Below are 22930 nucleotides of genomic sequence, written 5' to 3' on the forward strand. Positions count from 1 at the left end.
TGTGGTCAATTCATATTTCAGGGATAAAAACGCCATATCGATAAAAAAAAAATCTTAGTTGATGTCACTATCTGGATCACGTAATACCTTCTAGGAATAACAATGCACGTGCTTTGTACAGGGTGTTCCACGAACACGGGCCTCTATCCGTAATTTGGAAACTATTCTTGAAAACAGGTTGACATTTGGTTATGATACCAAAGTGGCGGTGAACTATCTATTTAAAACATTTTCGCGAAAATATCACTTTCGATTATACCGGAAACAGATGTCGACTCACTTGTTTTAAACGGAACACCCTGTATATGGCAACAAATTTCTATTTCGCGAAACATTGTGGACATTATTCATGTACAACATTCTGTACGTAAATTTTAAGGTTTTCAAGACATTTAGAATGTTTATAATAATTAACAAATTGCAATTTTGATTATTTTGTTATCAGCAATAGGCTCGTTTCCTCTGTGAGGTATTTCAGCAGGTCCGCTAGTTTGAACATGATCCATTATGCGTTTGAAGGATTTTCCTGATGGTTTCATCTTTTCTAAATATCGAATAACAAATATTTATGTGACATATTCTGGTTAATACTTTGTTATATTCACAATAGATAATAAACATGTCGAAATAATCTTGGTTTGTATAATTTACGGGTGCCACTGTACCAAGCAGGGTGGTGAAGGTTGAAAAGTGTTTTTTTTAAATAAAAGGAAAACGTCTAGATTTAGGTATAAACAAATTAATTGAAAATAGTACTTATTTTTTACGTTAAATATGTATATATTGGTTAAAAAACAGTTCCTATTTAAAAAATTACAGCTTTTAACGATCCTGAATGACAATTTTGGGCTTTCTTTTTGAACATATTGTGAAAAAGCATGATTTAACTCACTGCTCCAAAGTTAGTAAAATATTTTGTGCAAAAGCTAAATTTCATTGCAAAACACTTAGCCATTTGCGACTTATTACAAAATGCATTAAGGCCGCTACTGTAATTTTTTTGGAAAATTCTGAGTATCTCGAAAAGCGTAAAATATAGGTATAGAACATTATATATGAAAAATGTTCATAGTTTTCCGAAAAATCGGAATTAGACATAATATACAGGTTATTCCGCTTCAAATAAGCGAGTTGGCATTCATTTCCGGTATAACCGGAAATGGTATTTTGGAGAAAATATTTTTAATCAATAAATCACCTCCACTTTAGTGTGATACCTAAATTTCAACCTTTTCCTAGTCATAGTTTTCAAGATATGCATAGTAGCCCATATTCGTGGTAGCTTGTTCACCGAAAGAAGGTAGTACAAAACATTAATTTCTTTTATTACACTAAGAAGCTAATAAATGCTCTTCGGTGTTTAGCAACAACCTGCGAAGCTAGCACAGCAATTAGAAGTATCTTAATGATGTAGATTTTAACAAACTCCTTCATCCGGCTTTATTTCTAGAGAAAATCCGAAATATTTGGAAAGAACACAACTCATTTTCTACATATTGATGTAATGCGATTTTTGACTTTCCATGTTGCCGTCGATTTCCACTGTTAAGGTTTCGTATTCTCCTTCTTTTCTGACGAATCATTCTGAACATTCCAGGCTTAAAGACATTCAAGATTTTGAACTTCCTAATTTTGACGTAATGACTCATCAGTAGCCTTATTGTTGCTTTAGTAGGTGTGAAAATTTGTTGACGTTTTTATTAAGCAAATCCGAAACGTCTGCTATGTCCTGTGATATGATAGGTAATGAAAATGGAAATTTAGAGAAACCGGTAGAAAAAGAAAGAGTCTCAAAAACTATAGTGAAAGATGTAGTCCTGGAAATTGTGGCTAACGCTTTGGGTATTACCGACGACAAGGCTATGACTAAAATTCCCGCAGATCAATTTAAAAGAGCTCCTGTGAAGGAAAAATCTTTAGCTCGTATAAGAGGTAGCATCACATCCCGTCATTTTACTCTCTCTTTATTATCATTAACAACCATTAAGGCACTGGAGATCAAAGAAGTAAAGACACCCTCGAAGCTCAAGAACTAGTTATCCATGATGCCAGAGCGAGGAAGAAAAACCGACTTCCAGACTTAGCCAGAAACTCTAAACAAGTTTTTGCTAAAATGATCGCATGTGAGAACAAAGCCGACCCACGTAAAGAAAAGAAAAATCGGAAAAAACTATTCGAGGTAATAACGCTGTTAAGCTTTGCTCCAGCTAATCATTGCATATTTCTTGAAGCTAACCTATCTAACTTGTATTAAGAATGAGCTTTTTAAAAGCAAATACAAAGAGCATCCAGAGGAAGTTTCGTTAAGTAAAGAAAACAGGAATGAAAACATAACGACGAGGCATCCATCTGAAAAACCAATGGTTGACTTGAATTTGGATACCACGAAAGAAGACTTGGTGGAGAGGAAAAGGATGACTTTCCCAAGAGCCACTGGATCAAGAACGAAAACAGCCTTTATGGCTAAATGCAGAACCCTAAAAAAAGAGGCCATAAATTTCAACAAGAAAAAATGGGATGTAGGTGGCAGAATCATAAATTTCTTCAGAAAAAAGGAAGACAGTCATAATGGAGAAGGGTCAAAGAGGCAGCAAACTGTCAAGTTTAGAGATATGGAGGAAAGTGGAGATAAATATGAGGGACAGTGATTGAGCAAAAGTAAAAGGTGCAATAACCATATTTGTAGCGTATATTCTCCTTACATATTCTCCATGAATCTGTTTACCTTTTATTGCTTGTGTGATTTTTTTTTTATTAAAGAAACTTATCTATTAAAAATTTAATTAGCATTACCGTTTAGTAAAATTGTCATTATAATATCAATATCTGAAACCGTCTTAACGATAAACCTTTTTTTCTCACTATGCTGTGCATAATTTTAAAGCTCTACCTTTGTAAATATTCGAATTTCATTACAATTTCTAATTAGTGAAATTAATTCCAATAGATATTTGGTTTTCTTCTCAAATTCCCCTCGGTATAATTTAAATTTTTGCAATATCGTTTTAAAACTCTCAAATTTTATGGAAAACACTACGAGGTGCCACATTCTTTAAAATTCAGCCAGCTATTTTCCTTATATGTGTGGACTTGAATCTTTCTGAGCTAAAACCCAGATTTTTGTAGCATTGTCCCAGAATTTTTAAATATCGCAAAAAACTCTTTTTCATTTCAGATTAGACAATAGTTTAACAGGATTCGTAAAACAGCCTCAATTTTTTAGAAATTAGAGACATATTAAAGATTTTTTCCTTTTCTTTTTAACCGTACCTGCTAACGTCCCATTATGCAAGTTGTGACCTTAAAAATACTGTGTAACACTTGACCAAAAATTTCTGAATCAAAAATAAACCGTTTTAGGTAAACTTAGTTTTTGTAAGGAAAATGGACGTATAAGTGCCAGAGTCTGTCATAACAAATACCCAAATTGCAGAATTCCGATTCATCAAACTGTCGCGAATGTTGAAGGGCAACTTAGAAAAACGGGTACATTTAATCCAAATAATGTAAATCGAAGACGTTAACGACAAAAAAGGCCAAAAATTAAGAACAAAAAAATATGGTGCCATTCAAGGTGATTAGGAAAATATTGATGGAAGAAGAAAATACCAAGAAACTGTTTCCTAATCGAATTCCTAATAATTCTCCATATACAAATGCATAATAAGAAAGCTTTCAGGAGGCACATCGAGAAATACAATTATGTTTATATATTTAACGCAAATACTGCATAAATCAGAAGCGTGTTATTAATAAAAATTACAGTTTCTGGATAATTTGGTGAACGAAAATATTCCCTACAGAATTGCCTTGAAAAATGTTTCTAATTTATTGTTTCAATGTGTTTCACAATCCTACGTAAACGGTTTTATAAAATGTTAAAATTGTATATATATATATATATATACAATTTCTATATATACAAGTCTTGATAGCGGTCATCATGTTCAACAATGTCAATGAGTAAGGGATAAACAGTATTCCCCAGTAATTCCACATACGTACTTTTGTTAATGTTTTACTATTAATTTTCCTAATTTACGATTTTAACAGAGCATTCCACTTGTTGGCAATTTAATGACATTTTTCCAAATTTCTCGAAAACTACTGAATAAAAGTTAGTTAATTTGGGTATCATTATAACGAGAATCGAAAGACCTTTCAAACAAGGTGCTACTCGACCATACTTTCCATTTAAGATTTTAAGGGTTTAACTCACCCCGGCTAGGGTGTTGAAGTGAAAGGAGCGAGTATACGTTTATAATGTGTCCCCCTCGAATATAAAGTTTACGTGTCCGAGCATTTTTCAAATATACATTTCTAAGTACCCGCAAATGCCTCTGTTTCGTTTTCAATGGGCCACCCTGTATATCACTTCTTTTTCAATACATTTATATTTGAAAATTTCGAAGCGACCCGAATTTTATGCTCGCCAGTGTAGATAGAAAAGAAATGATAAATCTTTTATGACAAATTTTGAAAATTTCGTCGATTCTGCTCAATAAATATTTCTCTCAGTCCGTTTTTTAAATATTTAAATAATAATTACAAATACAACATTAAACACCCTGTATCTTTGAAATGAAGTAATTTCAAACCTATCTTTATTCGACCTAAATATCTGTTTACATAAGCTCTAAATACCCCGATATTTTGTCGATATGTTTATGAAACACTCCATATAGTTTCACGTAACTAATGGGATTCCATAGAACGACAAAAGCAAAGTTTTGCATGTAATGCGGTTTATTTTTATTATTTTGCTTTATTATCGTGTTACATACATATATAATGTCATTTTGTTAAATTTCGCTTCACATTAAAGAAATCAAAAAAAGACAGCATACATTTGATCATATTCCAGCTGAGTCCTATATCTACGGAACTGCGACAACCCTATGCAGAGGTTAGGGGATTAATTTTCGTTGTGCCTGAACCTTAAGGAATAAAAGCAATTCCCAACTGTATATGTTAAATGAAACATCTGTAACAAACAGGATTGCTTGTATTTACATATTTCCAATATCTTATTCTACTTACACGTTTGACCAGATTATTGTCTACTTGAATCATCCGAATAATTAACAGTTGGAAACCTTCAGAGGCATTGGTTAACAGAATTAAAAACATACGTTGACTTTCGTTATCCCAATTATACCATCGTATGTTGTAAATGGAATTTATAAAATTTTGTTTCTGAAATGTTGATTGATGCCTTTATTAATTTTTTAATTGTGTATTTGTAGTTCGCCTACATCATCTACGAACTGCTGAACAAAATTGCATTCAATACACACAACTACAGAGTATACAACAAGCATCACAAGTCCATTAGTTACGTTGCTATGTGACTAGAAATTCGAAAGTTTTATATTACATTTGTATTTGATTTTTTTTTCTTACTGCAAATATAATGTAGACACATATAAAGGATATAAATATACCAAAGAAGATGTAGACCAAGAGTATAAGTTCAATAGAAGACATTATAATTGCGACGTGCCTAAAATCGACATAAAAGCTAATCATATTTTCGAGGAACAGGAACCAACCGTTTTAGTCCCAAATGGTTCTGTGTTATCAACTTGATGTTCATTTTAATGAATGCTTTATTGGGTTGTTCCTCATGTTTCAAAACATTGTTGAAGTTGTTGACATAGTCTATCAGCAATGAAAGCTTGAGCTTTATGTGAAATACTAAATAAATGAAATATATAGGAAAAATGCTCAAGGGCATGATTGAATTCATTATGACGATGTGAATTATCCAGAGTACTAGTTGAGCAATGACGGAATCTAAAAATATTCAAGCAAGATTAATTATGTTAGGAACTGCAAAATTTGAGTCATGCTTCGAGACGAACTACCAGTGCTATTGAAGTAAAATGGCGGTGAAAGCTAGTCAATCATGGACATTTGAAAAACGCACGGTAATTTTTCAAATGTCCTGACCTGAGACTTCCCTGTAATTCTTAGTATTGGTGAATGACGACATTTAATTAAAAGCAAAGAGGACCGAGCTGTCTTCTCATAAAATTAACACAAATGGAAATTTAAAATGGACATCCATTGATATAGAGTCTGCAGCAAATTTCTCCTCACAAACCGTCCCAGTAATCGAAAAGTTCCAATGTTTCGATAACAGCAAGATCTATACTCAATTAAGTTGAATTTGTGAATTTGCGTTTTGAATGTTGATAAATTTTATCATGGAAAAATACACAAATAATGCAGCTACGTACACTATCGTCGAGAAATTTGGAAGCACCTAGCGGTTTTGAAGTAAAAACCTTTTTAAGCAGGAAAAAAGTATTACTTTTAATTAATCAGTGTAATGGATGATAACACAATAGTGGAGTTTTAAAATTAATTTTCTAAGTAAATAAGCAAATCTTAGGAAATTCAAGTTACAGCTTGGACTCATGAAAATGACCTCTATTTTTTCAATACTGCTTCGCCAATTTTTCGCATTCCTTTCAATAACTTTGCCCAAAATGAATTAATCAAATGTATCCACTCATCATATAGAAAGATCCAAAGCTGATTAGAGCTCTAGACGGAGAACGATTTTTAACTCTTCTATCCAGTTCATCCCATGCCAACTCGATTGGAGATAAATCTGGACAGTGCGATGGCCATTTCGTCATCGCGATGGTTTTTCCTTCTTTTAGTTCTTCGAATATAAATAGGATGTACAGAGATTTGAGGAATGTTTAGGGTCGTTGTCTTGCTGGAAAACGAACAGTAATCCTATTAGACTTGACCCAGAAGGCATCGCTTGCTCGCGAATAATTTTTAAATGTCTTTATATTCTTAAGAATCCTTCGATTTTGAAAAGAGGCCCGGCTTCGCGTCCTCCAAGCCACCACGTTGTCCCTGCATGTTTAACGTTTGGCACTGTGCACGCTTTTGATGCTTTTTCATTGCAAGATCGGCGACAAATACTCTCCTATTAGACTCAAACATTTGAAATTTTGACACGTTTATCCAGAGAACCTCATTCCATTGCTTCTGAGTCTACTTTTTGTGTCCCTCAGTCCGTTCAAGTCTGCGTGCCTTGTGTTTGACGTTGAGCTTAGGTCTTTTAGCCCCCACACATCCCCGAAGACCAGCGGTCAGAAGGGGTGTCCTGACAGTGGTTGTGGAGAATGCTCTCTCCTGCCTCTCAATGACTCCTGTACCGATTTGGACTGTAGCAAGACATCGACTACACTTGGAAATGATTTAAATAAAGACGTCTTCACGATGAGTAGTGGTCCTAGGTCGTCCGCTTCTTTTTCTATTATAATTTGTGTTTAATAAAAGAAAGTTTCTATTTTCTGACCACAGTGCTGCGAACGCCTTTACGCAACGTTTTAAGTTTTTTTGCAATTTCCCGGTCTGAATGCCCTTGTTGGCGTAGGGCACATATTGCTCTGCATTGTTCTAATGTCAAGTGTTTGAGCTTGGACACTATGCTACACTTAAAAACTGAAATGCCGAAGGGTTGTTTCAACGGTCTGTTAAGCGCAACAGAGGAAAGAAGTATCGAAAATCGGTATGGGGAACAAAGTTCTTTTTGGGCGTCTAGTAACGCGTGGGCGGAAAAAAGCTCCTCTTACGCCGATTGAAGAAAATTGTTGTGTATTAGTTTTCCGGTTGTTGTGTTTAACGCAACTTTTAACGGCTCTCAGAGCAACGAAACTGCACGCCTGCATTTCTAATATTACTTTGGAGATTGAAAACATTATGAGAAATCCGCACTAATCACGAAAATTAAAAAAATTGGAATAAATGAATTTAAAAAATTGAGTCATTTAAAAGAATCTAAACGATTCCGAACTTCTGGGCGATAATGTAAATCACAAAAAGCGATAATCTTGTTTGACTACCTAGTGACACGAACCGCTTCAAAAACTTTATTATCAGCATTTGCTCCTCATTGTTGCATATCCATGAAATATTAAAAAGTGTCACTGTTATGAAATTAAGAAAAACCACTGTGACGAACAATACTGCAACTTTCTTTACTTCCCTTCTCCCTATTGCTCGTTCTCTCGTATTGAAAGCCTTTAGGTCCATGGAAAAAAAATCCTTGTATGATTCCTCAACTTGTATAAAGGAATCCACAAACGGAGAGTACAGTAGATTCACGTTAAACATCTTAAAATCGAACTATGATAGTATAATCTTGAAATATGGAAGAAATTCACTTACGATCACGCACAACAAGTGAAAAACTCCATATTGCGCGAAAATTTTCATATCAAATTGTTGTGAAAACTCGTAGGTCTGGAGTAGTACCATGATGAATAAAACGACCGAATGAATTTTCGTTATAAAACGAGCATAAGGAATTCTTATCATAAAATACCGCATCAGGGTAATCACGATCTCTGAAATAGATATTAGCTTCTCTGATTTTCTTGAAATAAATTCAGCCCTCACCTGGTTCAGAAATAATAGTCATTCTGGAATTGCTTGTCAAAAATTAATTTAAAAAAATTAATTAATTAATGAAGTTTTGATTTGGTCCGTCTTAAGATCCGTTCAAAGTTACTTCTTGATTTGGGAGCTGATGAAAATATACTCTCACATAAAGGTAAAATTCTAAACTAATTTGGGTCACTCAAAGCTAAAAGGCAAAGAAGTTGAAGGAGGTCAGAAAAGTTTCCCTGAATCAACATTTAGCTTTCCATATGTTTCTGGAGATTATTGCTAATGGAAATGGTATTTTTTTTCATCTTTGGATAAACTTTTCTTAAGATAAATATAATTTCAAATTGGTTGTTTACAGTTTAAGACACGTGATGGTGAAACTTAATATTGATTGAATAGATCCGATTTTGAATTAAGACACTACTGAATGTATTTGTGATACTTATTAGCAACTCAAATGACTCGAAACGTGGATCTTAAATTGAAAAATTACTAAATATACACTTATTTTTATATGAGTTACACAACGAAACAAACCTAACCGTTTAATTTCGAAGTGTCTCAGTACGCTGAGCCGAAGTTGAGCTTTTAGAGATGCGCCAACGAGCTGTTTATGTCTCAAAAAGGACTTAGGATTGTCAACGCAATCAATCAGTATTAGAATGTCCAGCCTCATGTGAAACATTATTTAAACGAATTACAAAGGAACGACTATAGAAGGAAGAACTGAGGCGAGCAGAGCTACATAAATGGTCCTGTGGAACGCCAAAGCTATAGTTGAATCTAAATGCTTTAAAAAATTGCTCGGCGGTGGTTAGCGCTGAATACTGACGCTGAATGGATTAGTAACCCCAAGAGGTATAAATTGTTTCAAAATTCATGTAGACAACATTCTACTCTCCCCACCTGATAAACAAAGCCAACACGTACTTGCTGTGGCAAATGTTGCAACAAAATCCTCAGTTGCCAATTATGATATGAATATGTACAATTGCAAACAAATAATAGATTTTTGAAAATTCATTTGCCAATTTCTTGAGTTGTTTTCCTACTGACGTAATTAAAATTCATGATAAAGAGTATAAGTTTGGTCGTGTGTGTTACTTATTTGAGACTTACACATCCGTCGTGGTTCATTTTCTTTTTGCTGAATAGTTTATTATTAATATTATTATTTTAATAAATAAAATATAGTTTTTTTGTCGCTGTTGCATTACAGCATTTTGTTTGTACTCGTGTATTAATGTACTATTGCGCTTTACCCCGCACAACTTGCCCATTTTAATGCACCATCACAACGAATCGACCCAACAAGACCATTCGTCCTTCAAACTATTCCCGTTCCATTGACGGCCACTTTAGTTTATTCAGTAAGTGTGTTTTTCGACAATGGCTTCGCAAAAAATCATAGAAAAATACATGAAAAAAATCCCCAAACCTTTTAACTCTATAATAGAAAACGGGGACAAATCTGACTACTTCCAAGGGCTCAACATCCCTAAACCCGAAATTTTATCCCCTATGGACATGGAGCTCAGGCTCCAGGCTGATAGAGTCATGTTCTCCATTAATAAAACAGTCTCAATACTGAGTGTGCTGGTAAGTAATAAAACTCATCAGTGTTTTGGCAATGATTTATTCTTCTATGTGATTATTGACGTAGGGAGTTTTTTGGGTGAAGAATTTATTAATTAAATTTAGGGCGACCCCATTAGTCCATCCGAAACCCGTTTGTACTGCGTATTCCCCACCACCTCCATATTGTCCAACTCTAGTCGCATCGTATTTTTCGAACATGGCTTTTTGCTCTTGGAAACCCACCATGTTGGCTTCAATCCATCTTTCAGCAGATTTTTTAGCAATATCTTTGGCCTTGCGATTTCCAGTATTCCACAACCCTTAAAGTTTCAGAGGGAGGGGGGTAAAAAGTGAACCTCCTGGATTTCAGTGAAAACATACCCAAAATTACGATTTCTTGAAGAGGGGGCCAGGCATTAGGCAAATCCCATTGCTCATTATTGTCGTCTAGAGAAGTAGGAATCCCGCCTCGATATTGTTCAATTCCCATAGCTTTGAAATAGTTAGCTGCTCTCCTTCCATAATGCTCTCTGTCGTTTAGGTTGTAAGCGTTTGCCCATAAAGGGGAGAAGTTACTGGGAAAGAACATTTTTCTAGGTTTGGAAAGCACCTAAAATACAGTAGAACCCGGTTGTAACGAACACTCACTATATAACGAACGAAGTCCTATCTAAGACCTTATAAAACTAACGTATTTTTATTCGGTTAGGACAAATTCGGATATGATGACCACTCGGTTATAGCGTACTATATTTTGAATGTTCGGGAGCTTTAAGCTCGGTTGTAACGATCCGTCGGGAGATTCTGCTAGAAATGAACAGTTGGAAATTTAAGCGAATGGGCCAGAAAACCAGCACATTTCTAATTTTGGGGAAATTATCCCAAGTGAATACGATATGATTGATGAACATGTGAAAGTAGTTGAATTTCTTAATGATATTGACATTGTTCATACAACTGCCAACGGTCAATATGCAAGCGGTTCAAGTGACGAGTAGAAAGTTGCCAGGAATGATGAAGTGTCAATCCCCACAGCTCAAGAGATAGATATTTTAGTACGGAATAGGAAAACGCCAAAATTTGATTTTGGTCCTGCATTTTTAAACTTTAGCTTTTTTTCAAAATCCAGTAGTAAAACTATTAATTTCGTAAATATGATACAAATTTACTGTGAGCAAAAACGATCACATAGATCCAATGTGTGATGCCTGCATTAACGTTCAACTAACATCTAACAAAGCAAGAAAGCTGTAAAGTAAAAGCTCAATCCCTTTCACCTGACACCCCCTATTTAATCAATGTAAAAGGCGAAACAGTGAATTAATCCCTACCGTATCAAAATCGTACCAAATTCCATCTTCTTCGTCATAAAGCACCTCATGGATAGCAATTTTCCATGCGCTAGCGTAATATTTCCATTTTAGAGATTTTTTAAGGTTCCCAGTGAGCTTGTAAAAGCTACCAAAAATTGGATATTTTTTGTTTTTCTAGAGAAATGCTTAAAAGTACCTGGATAAGCGATTGAATGCGGCATACAGAAATGAATTAAGATCAACTGGAATCACTCTTTGAGTATCAATATGAGTGAGATTAGTCTTGACTCCTCCGTCTTCATCAAAAAACCATCGGCTTGAGAAATCCCACCCGCTTTCAGCCCCGCTTTTCAGGCCTTGGTAGCAATGCTCCTGGATTATTACGTAGAGTTATTTTATAATTTTCTATAGATCAACAAACCATTTGTTCTTCGGTCTCGAAATATGAACAAGTTGTCACGTCCTCCACATAAGACTCGGGCCTTGGCGTGACGCTGTCGGAGATGTAATGAGCCATTTTATAGGTCTTCTGATTAATTGTAACATCTAGAGTCTTGTTTTGCACCCAATATGTCAGCTCTGTATCCAGTATATCAACGATTTCCAGAATCCAGGCCACATCACCGGTTTTGTCGTACAAAAGTCCAACCATGAGTGTCAAAAGGGGCGGTTGAGACCTATAAACGCAACTCTCATCTCGATAGAACAAACATTACGTTTCCTTCAACTGACCTGTTCAAGTAGTACACTCTTCCCCCATTGGGAATAAAGCCGTATTTATCGACGATGCTCAAGAAATTCTGCAACATCCCTTTAGCAGTGTCCATCATGTCACTTATGATCAGACCTTCAATGATCCAATAAGTGTCCCAGTAGTAAAATTCCCTGAATCGCCCTCCAGGGATGATAAATCCGTTAGGAACTGCAATAAGGGAGTGTCTATTGGGATTTTCGAAGACCGAATCTACAATTTTCCTCCCTAGAGTTGGCCAAATTTGTACGACGTCCGCAGCAAATTGTCTGACTTCCTTGGACTTGATTCTGTCTAGAAATTCTGGATTTGAATTGCTATCCGTCGGCGTCCAATTTTCCAACTCTCCATTATCGTTAAAATTCTCATTGACAAAATTCTGAATGTCCTCTTTTGTAGGGTTATTATTGGTGGCCGCAAGCAGATTATCAAAATTCTGCAAAGTCACATCTTCATCGTTGACTTGGTTCATATCCACGAATGTTTTGGAATCGTTGTACAGTCTTGCCTTTTGGACTACGTCCAGTAAGAGCCCTTGACAGTACACTTTGCTGTCGCAAGATTGCTTAGGGTCAGTGACGGCAACATCTCTTTTGATCCTCGCCGAGAATACTGCGGAAAACAGTAGCGGCAGGAAGAAATACGAACGACATAGTTTGTTCATACTTCAACATTGATAGCCTTACTGAAGTACCACAGTCTAAGGCTGTTTTTAAAAGCCACAAAGTTCACTTATCTTCCATTGTTTTTTGCCGGTGATAAGTTTTAAGTGCGCCTACAGTATAATTACGTAATCGTTTATTACTTCACTTGCACCACACAAATAAATGGAAATTTCTCGATAAACCATCATACAAAATCGGTCCGTAAACCCGGCGATTTGGACCCATACTAAATGTTATAATTTCTCAATTATTCGTCATGTTTCAACTGGTGCAGACAACCGTGCGAGACTTGCAAACTTTTCCACGAAGATAAGAAATTACCAAATCTATGAGAATTTTCGGTAAAGTCAATAACCCATACCGTTATCGCGGATAATAGGGTTTTGATGGTAATTGCTTTCTGCAGGCTACTAATTCAAAGTTATCATGAGGAAGACATGAAGGCGACCTGTATTTTAAGTTATGAACTCGCAATTTAAAATTCAAATCGTATATGCACAAAGCATCAACGAGAGTTTCAACCAAAGCATCAACAGGAGCTTCCAAGGACTTTCTTGTGCTCCGGAAGCTTGTGCACGATGCAAATTAAACATTTCTTTTTCACTTCTTCCTACAAGCCATTGATTCTCGCTGTCTTTGTTTTCGTTGGCACCTTAACCTCCGCTCTTTAGATGGGTCGCAGTTAAAGTGGATGTCCAGATATGTGCTTTCAACGAAAAACTGTAACCACAGTAAGGATTTGACTAACTGAAAACATATATAGAAAATTTCCCTCGATGGGTATATACTGGAAAATTCCAGATTTTCCAGTATAATAAGAATTCCAGATTAAAATTCAGTTCAACTACGAGTAGAATTATTTAACAGCAGGTTAACTCCAAGTTGCTAAAATGTATTTAAAGGATTTAAGTACATTCGAAGATTAGAAGATCACCGCCACTTCGCCTTTGCAAAACATCAACGTGTGACCCCTTCAAATTTTGGGACCCAATTTTCAATAAAAACTACCGGGTGTCGAGAAAGAAACAACCCCCAAGCACTATATACAACAAACGTTCTTATTAGTCCACAAAGTCTCCATTAAAAAACATTAGATCCGATTTACCGTGCGGCCCTAGAATCCTGATTTCCCCACCTTTTTTATTTTTTCGATAGGTTTCTTACATCACCGCTAGAGGAAAATGGAGTTTTTTTTAAAATTGAAACATGGTCCAAGTTGCACCCCAATTTAAAGATCCTGCAAAACTAAATTCAATGATGTTTTATGCTTCAACACTGTTTAATTAGTTTTTGAGAAAAGCACATATGAATTTGATTTTAAAAAAATGCAATACAAACGCAGTTAAATAGTACGTAAATAATGAAAAAAATTGTATGTTGATAGGAAATTGGTTTGTTTTCAAGTTTTTGCCAACAAATAAGTCTTTGGTTAAAAAAATTAAAATCGTTTATGAACAAAAAATTTAAAAGTTTTTTTTATTGTTTACGTACTATTTAAATGACTCCGTATTGTATTTTTATAAAATTAATACCTGTTTTTCCAAAAACACCAATTTATAAACTTTGAATCATAATAGATGATTGAATTAGGTTTTCAAAGACCTTTAATTTGAAGTGTCACATGACTCATGTTGTAATTTTTAAAAATCGGACAATATGCGCTGGCGATGAGATTACCAAGATTTAAAAAAATAAGTAAACGCCAAAATATACTATTCTTTATGCTATTTATTGCCGGTTTTAAATTAAAAAAAAAAATAATTTGTTACAAAGCTAACCAGAGGAGACCAATTTAGAGCCTTACAGTACAGCTTCACCCAAAATCTTCTATTTTTACTAACATAAGCACTTCTTTTTCTTATTGGGGAAATACTTCTTTACTTGAATTTATCCATAATCCCTACATTAATGAAGGCAAGGTCACATAAAAAAAGGTCATCACGGCTTTTCGAAAAATTGCCGAGTTTTTGTTATTTTTGCGAATTATTGAAAATTTTCCATATTTTTAGAGATTTTGTCAATTTAAACTTTTGTAAGCTTCTAAGTTGAGTAAATTTTTGAAAAAATTGTCTATTTTTTCCATTATTTTTTAAAGTTAAAGGCGTGTTAAGGCAGATGACGGTGTAGCCTGTTCTAAGTCTCATTAGGCAAATTATTTCCTTATAGTAAAATTTAAAGCTTTGAATTATAGATATAACGAACATAATGTTTCATCAGATAACCTGAAATTGTTATCATTAACGACAATTGCAACTAACCAACACATTATAATATATTAACGTGATATCATAGCAACACTTCATTATTCTAAAGTGATAGGCGCGCTTATCTAAAACAATGGAAAAACACTTAAACGAAAACATTTAAAATTCTAAAACAAGTTTTAGATATATAAAAAGAGTAAATTTTCATAATTTTCCTTAACAATTTATTAAAAAAAGATTAAAAAGGAGGAAATGGACATTTATTAACAGTGGATTTACTTTTATCAACATACTTTATCATACATTAGTTTACCACTTTGACACTAAAATCCAGCAATCATCTTCTTCAGGCCTATTTACCCTACTTCTTAGACAATCAAGCTCGAATTCTCAAGGAGAATTTCGCCTCCACCGAAATATCCTTCATTTTCCACGTGCTGAAGTTCTACGAGTCAAAGGATGAACTCAAAGAGTCCAAAATTGGCAGTCCAGATGTTTTGGAGAGGTCCGTTGACATGGTCAACAGAATAAATATTGGGAAAACTGTATATCGATTCGTAATACACTTATTACAGCAACTAATTAATTTTATCTCAGAAACACCGAAGTGAAGATGATAAGATCATCGATGGAAATTTAATGCAAATGATCAATATGATTTTTACCAATAAATGCATTCGTCAGGAGATAAACAACGCACCAAGCCAAATGACTATTCCTTATATTGTGGATTTTATCAGGCACTTTGAAGAACTGAAGGAAATGGCAAGGATCAAGCTGTATGTTACTGGTACCGAAGAGGAAGCACGGGAAAAAAGATTAAGACAGGCCTATAAATCAAATATCATGTTAACTGCAGCAATACAAGGTAAAAATCAATAGAATATTTATTAAAAGTCTTTCATATTAATTTCACAGATCTTGAGCAACAACTTTATATTCAACGTGAACAACTTGGGAACGAGTTGAACAAAAAAATGGAAATAATCGATAGATACAACAAGAAAATTAAGAGAATCAAGGAAGACTTTCAAATGAACATTGAGAAGAATATGTAAGTTTTCGTACCAAGTCCGAAAGTGGAAACACATTGAAAAATTTCAGACACGAATCTGAGAAGAAGATGATGCAAGAATGTCTGGAAAGCGAAGAGAAACAAGCAAGTTTAAATGTTGAAGCTGAAAATATCACCAAGCAATACCAGAAACTTTTGGAAGACGATTTGGACGAGGAGAAACAACTGAGAGCTAAAACCATGAAGACCCAGATCCAGCTGCATAACTGGCTTACCAAGTATGATCAGGAAATTGGAGATAAACAGGAAGAATTTGAGACTCTTAAAGCAGAGTTAGTTGCGATATCTGGTTGTTATTTTCGTCATGAAAAAAGTATCATATTAGGTATGACACTGAGAAGGCTGCAATGGATGAATTACAGAAGAAAATGGATGATCAAGAGCACTTATATAATACTTTGATGGCTGAAAAAGAAGCCGAAGAAGAGAGGCTTTTCCGAGAGATGGCCTATAAAATGTTAATAAATCGATCTGCCAGGATCATTCAGAAAGCTTGGAAAGCCTATAGGGAGCGAAAAAAGGCTAGAAAAAGAGGGAAAAAGGGTGAAATACTTTTTAATATTGTTTAAAAGACTTTAACACTGGATTTGCAGGTAAAAGGGGGAAGGTCGGTAGGAAGTCCAAGGGATGAATATGAACAAGAACAAATATTATTTTTCTAGTTTGTTCAAGATATCGTAATTAAATGACACTACTTAATTATACAAATATTTATTTATACTATGGTTAAACTATAGTGGATATAGCCATGTGGTAGAGCTTTAAAATACCGTGAGGCTCTAAATTGGCTCTGACCCCCCCCCCTCGCCTTTGGACTAAGATAAATTGAGTTAAATTGTCAAAAATCTGTGAAAAATTTTTGTGCAGACCTTTTAGAGACATTTCGTGTACTTTCAGGTTTTTTGAAACTTCTTTATAAACATACTAAAAAAAAATCTAATTCAATCATCGCTCACAAATATTTAGTAACCTTGTGGTTAACGATGACATTGTTAAGAGCATTGCATTATTAATTCTTTCAGCTGCTTCCCTAACGACCTACAAACTCCACAAACTCTATCATTGTTTTAAAGTCATTAAATCATATACAGGGTGTTATTGAATAAGTGCCTGGTATTTCACAAGGTGTTTTTTGAAGTAGTCTTAAGAAAGAATGTTCTCATGAACATGTGTCCTAGCTCGTTTAATTTTCAAGATACGAGTCTTCAAAAAAAAATCACACATTCTTTGATATCTTTCGATCTCTTTCAGCTAATTTTATGAAATTTCGTATCTGAATTTTTTTTTAAATAAAAATTTCATATTTATCAACGATTTGGTTCTTCCCGCTAGAAGACGCCACAAGCGACCATTAGGATACTTTCAAAGAGCTGCAACTTTTTCACTTTGTCATACGCAATCCCATTAACAAGCCCACACATATGTTAAGTACTGGGAAACTATGGTGGTCATTTGGAACATTAGTATTTTAAGAATTTATTATTATTAACGATTCTAAATTGGTTATTTACTCGTTAATTTTTATATCTGTAATAAAACTCCGTTCGCATTAACAAAAAAATTCTGGAACATGTCTCCATGTGATACATCGTTGAAAAGTCCTTAATGAGCACTTTCAAAATATGCCAAAATTTATCGAGGTTCATATTAAAGGAACTAAACTGGGGCCATAATCTCAAAAACTAGGCCAATTATAAAGTTTTCGAAATCGCACGCTTCAAAAGCCCAAAAAACATTTTAACTTTTGTACGAAACATTTTTTGAACCGTCTTTAGTTTTCAATTTATTATGAAAATTAAATTTTAGCTTTTTTCAGATTTTTCCCAATATTTCGGAAAATAAAAAAAGTTGGCAACACTGTTTTCAAAATTAAAAAAATATTAACTAAGCCCCAAATTTGTGACATTTTTCTGTAATTTGACCGACCTCATAGCTTTTTCCGTCTAAGAGATAGCAATGGTGTCCCATAGCACTTGCATAGATATAGAAAACTAATTTATCTTCTTGAAAACGTGTTTTACATCACGTAACTGATTTTTAGAAGCAAATTTAATGTTTAATTAAAGCGAAATGTCGCTTAAAATCAGTGTCTTGTAGAACAACCCAGGATATACACACTTGACATAGAATCTTATCCTTTTATCATGTGATAAGGTATTTCATCAATTCTTAATAAGGTCTCAACAATATCCTTATGATGCATTTTATCAGATTGTTGCTAAATCATTAGTGAACATGAAGTCTCTAGTAATATTGGTAATAAGCCTTACTTGTGTGGCATTAGCCTCCTTACAGGAACGTCAAGAAGTTTTTCAAACCTTCAAGGCAAGTACCACTCACTCCTCATCACCGATTTTTGAAAACCGAACTTTTCCAGAATCAACATGCCAAAACCTACGCATCCTCAGAGGAAGAAGCCCTCCGTTTTAAAATTTTTCAAGAAAACCTACAAATCATCGAAAATCACAATCGCCTCTTTGAGGCAGGATTAGCGACATACCAAATGGGTGTAACTACGTTTGCAGATTATAGCAAAGAGGAGTTTCAAGCCCTCTTGAAGCGCCAAAGCAAGGGCAAGCCTCTGTACCATAAAACGAAGTCTTTCCAGCCACCACTAAATCAAGGGGATTTACCGACCGCCGTTGATTGGAGGGATGTGGGAGCTGTTTCTAGGGTGAAAAATCAGGGAAGCTGTGGGTCTTGCTGGGCGTTCTCTGTAGTAAGTTGATTTGGGAATTTACCCCTTTGTGACGATGAAAACACTTGGTACATTTTATAAAATTTCGTTTCAGACAGGAACACTTGAAAGTTTCTACTATTTAAGCTACAAAGAAAAAGTAGAATTTAGTGAACAACAACTGATTGATTGTGATAAGAGTAACAATGCTTGTAATGGTGGTGATGAATCTCCAGCCATGGAATATTTCATGAAAAATGGTAAGGTTTTGACCTAATAAATAAAATATATGTATAATATGAAAGGGGCTGCTCTTGAATAGGCATAGAAACTGAGGAAACATACCCTTATGTGGGAAAGAAGGAGGTTTGCAAGTATAAGAAATCGGATGTGAAAGCAGCTTTAGAGAACTACATTGCAATAGATGCAGGTGATGAGTATACACTTCTTATGGTAACGGGTCAGTTAGGACCTACCTCTATTGCCCTTGATGCATCAGAATTACAACATTATACCTCAGGTGAGCCTTGATCATCTTTGAATATTTATAGTCTATAAAATCTCCCAGTTCTTTGGGTAAACATCCAAGCATGTTTTAGGAATATTTACCGGTACAACTTGCTCTCAAATCAGTACCAACCACGCTGTTCTGACCGTCGGTTATGACCATGATAAAGCAACAGACATGGATTATTGGATCGTGAAGAATTCCTGGGGAGAAAATTGGGGGGAAAGTGGTTATTTCAGGATAAGAAGGGGAACCAACGAGTGCGCCATTGCCATGGACAGTGTTTACCCATCTTTTGTCCTTCAACCCAATGGAACAATCGAGGAAAATTAATTTTTGATCATTTACGAAATCTGGGCTGAGGTCACATTTTTCTGTCTGGTCAAGTTTAATAAATTTGAAATTTGGCATCGTAATTTTATTGAAATTGAAATCACAACCTTCATATCACTGATTAAATCACTATCTATTGATGTGATAAAACAGATTTCGGTGTTGATAATACAAACACGCTAAAAGTATTAAATAATTTTGAAATAAAATTTCAACCCTTAACGCCCTGTAATTCTGGAACGCGCAATATTGGTATAAGGTGCCAACATATCTCTAATCACAATCTTTTGGTGTCGCCTATTTCGAATTTTGCCATGTCTCATTCCCAATGAATCACGCTGTATAAAAATTTAATCTATTAATATATACAGAAATAAGCAGCTTATCGCCGCCTTTATCTGATTAATTATCGATTACATGTTCGTGTGGAGATGGCAATCGGTGGTGGAATGATGGAATTTATGTGGGAATGAATATGTATTCAGTCATCATTTTTGCCTTAAGTTTAGAGTAAAAATTCCAAAATGAAACGACGACTTTGAGGAACTTTGACGCCTATCTTTAAAGGGTGAAATTCAAGTACTAGATCTTCTATTAGAACGTCTTTAATTTAATATAGTATTACGGTGCATTGGTTCTCTTGTAGTTTAACATTAAGAGTTAATCTTCAATTTCTTCTATTGAGACTGATTCTTTGCAGAAAAGGCGAAGTTCAAAATAGTATATACCATACGGTAAAGCTGAAAATTTTCATGTCATAATTTTCAAATTGATTAGATTCTACTAACTTTTTTCAATAATTGTCTGTTCACATTGACATGCACAAACAACGTTACTTCTATACCCATCGAAAATTGTATTAACATCATTAGATACATTTTTTGGCAATTAACTGGCCATTCGTACCATTGCAAATCATTTATGCACGCAGCAAGGTTATTCCCCTAAAATATAAATTTTAAAACTACTATAGTCTCAAGAAACTATATCAGCACATACCAATTCAATGTACTCCTGGGCAGCATCAGTAAGGACAATTGTAAAATACATGAATGATGCTATTATAATGATGCTATTAACGGTAGTATACCGGTAATAGGGCTATTATTACGGTTAAAATGAAAAATTACTGCATTTCATATAGGGCGTCCATTTAACAGCTTCGGACTTCCTTGAATTTACTTGTTATTTGACAAAAAAATCGCTTATGGAAACGTATACGATGAACTGATGAACGTAAATTTTAAAATGTTGACAACCCTAGAGGGTGTCCCAAAGAAGCGGGACATGTGTCATTTTTTTATTGGGACCACTTGTATTCTTTTCAGGTAATCGAATATTTTTTTGGTTCTACTTCAGTTTTTTTACCCTGAGGTGTTGTGACTCAAAGGTACGACGTTTTACAAGAAATTTGAAAGATTTGCAGTGCTTCAGAAAAAGTTAATATCGCATTTAGCTTAAGTCACATTTTGATAACTTTAGGATAAATTCTTATGTAAGATCTTCTTAGAAGGCACGAATACGCATTTAACCAAACATATATACAGAGTATGTGCAATAATAATTGTAATATTTTCCTTTTCAACTTCAAGTTTTTGGATGTTTTCAAATTTGAAAGTAATTCACAGCTAACCAACACAGCATCAAGAGAGGATTCTATCACGTGAAAAAAATGCTGGTTGTCTTATTTAAAAAAAATTACACTTTAAAACGCGCTCGCTTTTTTGGGATACCCCGTAGTGTAGTACCTAATTTAAAAACTTTACCTTCATTAGCCTCATATACATTCCCATAATTGATTTTTTATGAAATCCCAAATCAACTCGCAAAACTCTGAGGAGTTGTTGGATGGACGCCCTGCATATGAGTTCTATAATTTACCCCAAAATTTAATCCCACGCCCACGAAAACTGTCATACATCCACTGCAAATATAGAAGAAGTGAAGAGCCTTATTTGAATTGAATATGTATTCATTGAATCTGAAAAAAATGATTTTTCTATGATGGAACGCTTCTAATGTTTCCTGAAACCTTTTGATTTCCACGTGCCTCTGAACAACGTTATTCAAAAATTTTAGAATTTCCAAATCGGCCATGTTTGGTTTTCTTTTTAATTCCTCATTCATGTAATATGCATAATCATGCAAGCGCAGTATTGACAACTTAACATGGAACATGACGTAGATAAAATATGTTGGTATCAGTGTCACACAAATCCAATTTATCAGTAAGATCAAAAATAAACTGCCAATAGCAACCTCTAGCGGCAAAAGATATATACAAGATATGAGATTTAAATGTATTATTTTTAGGCTTACCAAAAGAAAAAATATTTTTTACAATGCAATAACCCAAAATACTATTTTCAAGCATAATGGTCGAATTAGTCCAGTTAGAAATCAGAGCAAGTGCAGACACACAGGTGGTAGCAGCAATTCCAAAACATACCCAATGCACTTTGCATTCCATAAAGAACACTTTTCTGGAAAATCTTTTAAATTCAGAATTGAAAGTTACAAAGAATAAATTTTTTAATACGTCTAATTGATTTCTAAGTCTGTTCATAGCGCAAAAGTATATGATATTTTGGGAAAAAGCCTGAAAAATTTATCAAATTTTATGATTCGACAAAAATATTGTAGTTCCATTCTTACAAACCAGGTCATAAAGTAGTAAGAAAAGTATTGGAGGAATAAGCCATTTTTGAACAGTTCCTGTAAGAACCAAGATTCGCTTACGACAATAAATAGACTCAAACCCATGTTTGCGTAAATTAGAGGGTGCAAGAGCTCTGCAAATCTGAAAAACTGGTACTCGAAATGGAGAAATTCGTCTAAAAGTTAAAACACTGCTGTAAGAGTTGCAGGAAAATGTTGAATAAATACAAAATAGATTAATAAAGAATGTTAGTTTGCATATTAAACTTTAATAACATTTATAAATTGTTCTCTTCATGAATTTTCTGTCTAAAATCACTTAAATTAAGAAAATTTTTAGGTTTTCAGTATTTAACCAACTAGATTAAAGGCGTTCCTTACTTGGCGGCACCTTAGGTAACATTTTTCAGAAACTGGAAACCTATAAGTGGGTGTTTGTTTTAGTTGGTGGGAAATATTAACTGAATTTTCATCGCTGCTTAACGAGTTCTCTCTGAGCGCTGTTGATAGGGCCCAACGATTTATTCAACTGCTACAACATGCCTAATTGGGCAAAAGTTGGGCAACTGATCAAGGTATTTCCGCAGTAATAAAAGATTATTTAAAAAGTAGGTTAGACAATAAACGAAAATGAAGATAAAACATTTAGTTTTTGGTTCGGCTGGTTCGTAAGTAGTGGACTTTTTAAAGCGAATATGCTATTAGGGATCACTAAGTAAAGAAACAAATGAGGTTGATTTTACTATGAAA

The 22930-nt window shown here is 34.5% G+C and overlaps 5 protein-coding genes across 7 annotated transcripts; 3 read left to right on the forward strand and 2 right to left on the reverse strand.

Moving 5' to 3' along the window:
* Nucleotides 1–1687: 1687 nt before the first annotated feature.
* LOC136346436 (uncharacterized) lies at nucleotides 1688–3281 on the forward strand. 3 transcript variants are annotated; one of them, XM_066295573.1, is made up of 4 exons: nucleotides 1688–1932; nucleotides 1989–2179; nucleotides 2232–2665; nucleotides 3176–3281. In XM_066295573.1, the coding sequence occupies exons 1-3, from the start codon at nucleotides 1725–1727 to the stop codon at nucleotides 2646–2648; spliced, it is 816 nt and encodes a 271-aa protein (XP_066151670.1). In that variant the 5' UTR covers nucleotides 1688–1724; the 3' UTR covers nucleotides 2649–2665; nucleotides 3176–3281. The 3 variants fall into 3 exon arrangements, with proteins under 3 accessions (XP_066151670.1, XP_066151669.1, XP_066151671.1); XM_066295572.1 differs by lacking the exon at nucleotides 3176–3281 and having other exon boundaries at nucleotides 2232–2758; XM_066295574.1 differs by lacking the exon at nucleotides 3176–3281 and having other exon boundaries at nucleotides 2256–2758.
* Nucleotides 3282–9638: 6357 nt separating this feature from the next.
* On the forward strand, nucleotides 9639–16687 carry LOC136346406 (dynein regulatory complex protein 10-like). The gene is made up of 7 exons (XM_066295527.1): nucleotides 9639–10017; nucleotides 15280–15474; nucleotides 15527–15797; nucleotides 15848–15983; nucleotides 16034–16276; nucleotides 16330–16547; nucleotides 16598–16687. Exons 1-7 carry the CDS (start codon nucleotides 9808–9810, stop codon nucleotides 16633–16635), a joined length of 1311 nt encoding a protein of 436 aa, XP_066151624.1. The 5' UTR covers nucleotides 9639–9807; the 3' UTR covers nucleotides 16636–16687.
* On the reverse strand, nucleotides 10039–12759 carry LOC136346405 (trehalase-like). The gene is made up of 6 exons (XM_066295526.1): nucleotides 12042–12759; nucleotides 11731–11986; nucleotides 11506–11681; nucleotides 11328–11454; nucleotides 10378–10606; nucleotides 10039–10316 (listed from the first exon to the last, which is right to left on the reverse strand). Exons 1-6 carry the CDS (start codon nucleotides 12722–12724, stop codon nucleotides 10054–10056), a joined length of 1734 nt encoding a protein of 577 aa, XP_066151623.1. The 5' UTR covers nucleotides 12725–12759; the 3' UTR covers nucleotides 10039–10053.
* A 1489-nt stretch (nucleotides 16688–18176) lies between the features above and the next one.
* LOC136346428 (digestive cysteine proteinase 1-like) lies at nucleotides 18177–19597 on the forward strand. Its single transcript, XM_066295561.1, has 5 exons — nucleotides 18177–18329; nucleotides 18382–18723; nucleotides 18797–18941; nucleotides 19004–19201; nucleotides 19281–19597. Exons 1-5 carry the CDS (start codon nucleotides 18240–18242, stop codon nucleotides 19520–19522), a joined length of 1017 nt encoding a protein of 338 aa, XP_066151658.1. The 5' UTR covers nucleotides 18177–18239; the 3' UTR covers nucleotides 19523–19597.
* Nucleotides 19598–20111: 514 nt separating this feature from the next.
* On the reverse strand, nucleotides 20112–22583 carry LOC136346623 (uncharacterized). Its single transcript, XM_066295935.1, has 6 exons — nucleotides 22562–22583; nucleotides 21555–21783; nucleotides 21350–21503; nucleotides 20522–20623; nucleotides 20311–20466; nucleotides 20112–20262 (listed from the first exon to the last, which is right to left on the reverse strand). Exons 1-6 carry the CDS (start codon nucleotides 22581–22583, stop codon nucleotides 20200–20202), a joined length of 726 nt encoding a protein of 241 aa, XP_066152032.1. The 3' UTR covers nucleotides 20112–20199.
* Nucleotides 22584–22930: the final 347 nt, after the last annotated feature.

Source organism: Euwallacea fornicatus, chromosome 23, assembly GCF_040115645.1.
Source record: "Euwallacea fornicatus isolate EFF26 chromosome 23, ASM4011564v1, whole genome shotgun sequence".
NCBI classification, from domain to species: Eukaryota; Metazoa; Arthropoda; class Insecta; order Coleoptera; family Curculionidae; genus Euwallacea; species Euwallacea fornicatus.

Coding starts and splice junctions, on each gene's coding strand:
- LOC136346436 (XM_066295573.1), top strand. CDS start 1,725: ATGTCCTGTGATATGATAGGTAATGAAAATGGAAATTTAGAGAAACCG. Junction 1,933..1,988: donor ATCTTTAGCTCGTATAAGAG/GTAGCATCACAT, acceptor ACAACCATTAAG/GCACTGGAGATCAAAGAAGT. Junction 2,180..2,231: donor ATCGGAAAAAACTATTCGAG/GTAATAACGCTG, acceptor TATTTCTTGAAG/CTAACCTATCTAACTTGTAT.
- LOC136346406 (XM_066295527.1), top strand. CDS start 9,808: ATGGCTTCGCAAAAAATCATAGAAAAATACATGAAAAAAATCCCCAAA. Junction 15,798..15,847: donor GTTAACTGCAGCAATACAAG/GTAAAAATCAAT, acceptor TTAATTTCACAG/ATCTTGAGCAACAACTTTAT. Junction 15,984..16,033: donor ATGAACATTGAGAAGAATAT/GTAAGTTTTCGT, acceptor GAAAAATTTCAG/ACACGAATCTGAGAAGAAGA.
- LOC136346405 (XM_066295526.1), bottom strand. CDS start 12,724: ATGAACAAACTATGTCGTTCGTATTTCTTCCTGCCGCTACTGTTTTCC. Junction 11,682..11,730: donor TCGAGACCGAAGAACAAATG/GTTTGTTGATCT, acceptor GTAATAATCCAG/GAGCATTGCTACCAAGGCCT. Junction 10,317..10,377: donor TCAAGAAATCGTAATTTTGG/GTATGTTTTCAC, acceptor TGAAACTTTAAG/GGTTGTGGAATACTGGAAAT.
- LOC136346428 (XM_066295561.1), top strand. CDS start 18,240: ATGAAGTCTCTAGTAATATTGGTAATAAGCCTTACTTGTGTGGCATTA. Junction 18,330..18,381: donor AAGTTTTTCAAACCTTCAAG/GCAAGTACCACT, acceptor GAACTTTTCCAG/AATCAACATGCCAAAACCTA. Junction 18,942..19,003: donor GGAATATTTCATGAAAAATG/GTAAGGTTTTGA, acceptor GCTCTTGAATAG/GCATAGAAACTGAGGAAACA.
- LOC136346623 (XM_066295935.1), bottom strand. CDS start 22,583: ATGTTACCTAAGGTGCCGCCAA. Junction 20,624..21,349: donor CAACAACTCCTCAGAGTTTT/GCGAGTTGATTT, acceptor CCGTAATAATAG/CCCTATTACCGGTATACTAC. Junction 20,467..20,521: donor CCCAGGAGTACATTGAATTG/GTATGTGCTGAT, acceptor TTTATATTTTAG/GGGAATAACCTTGCTGCGTG.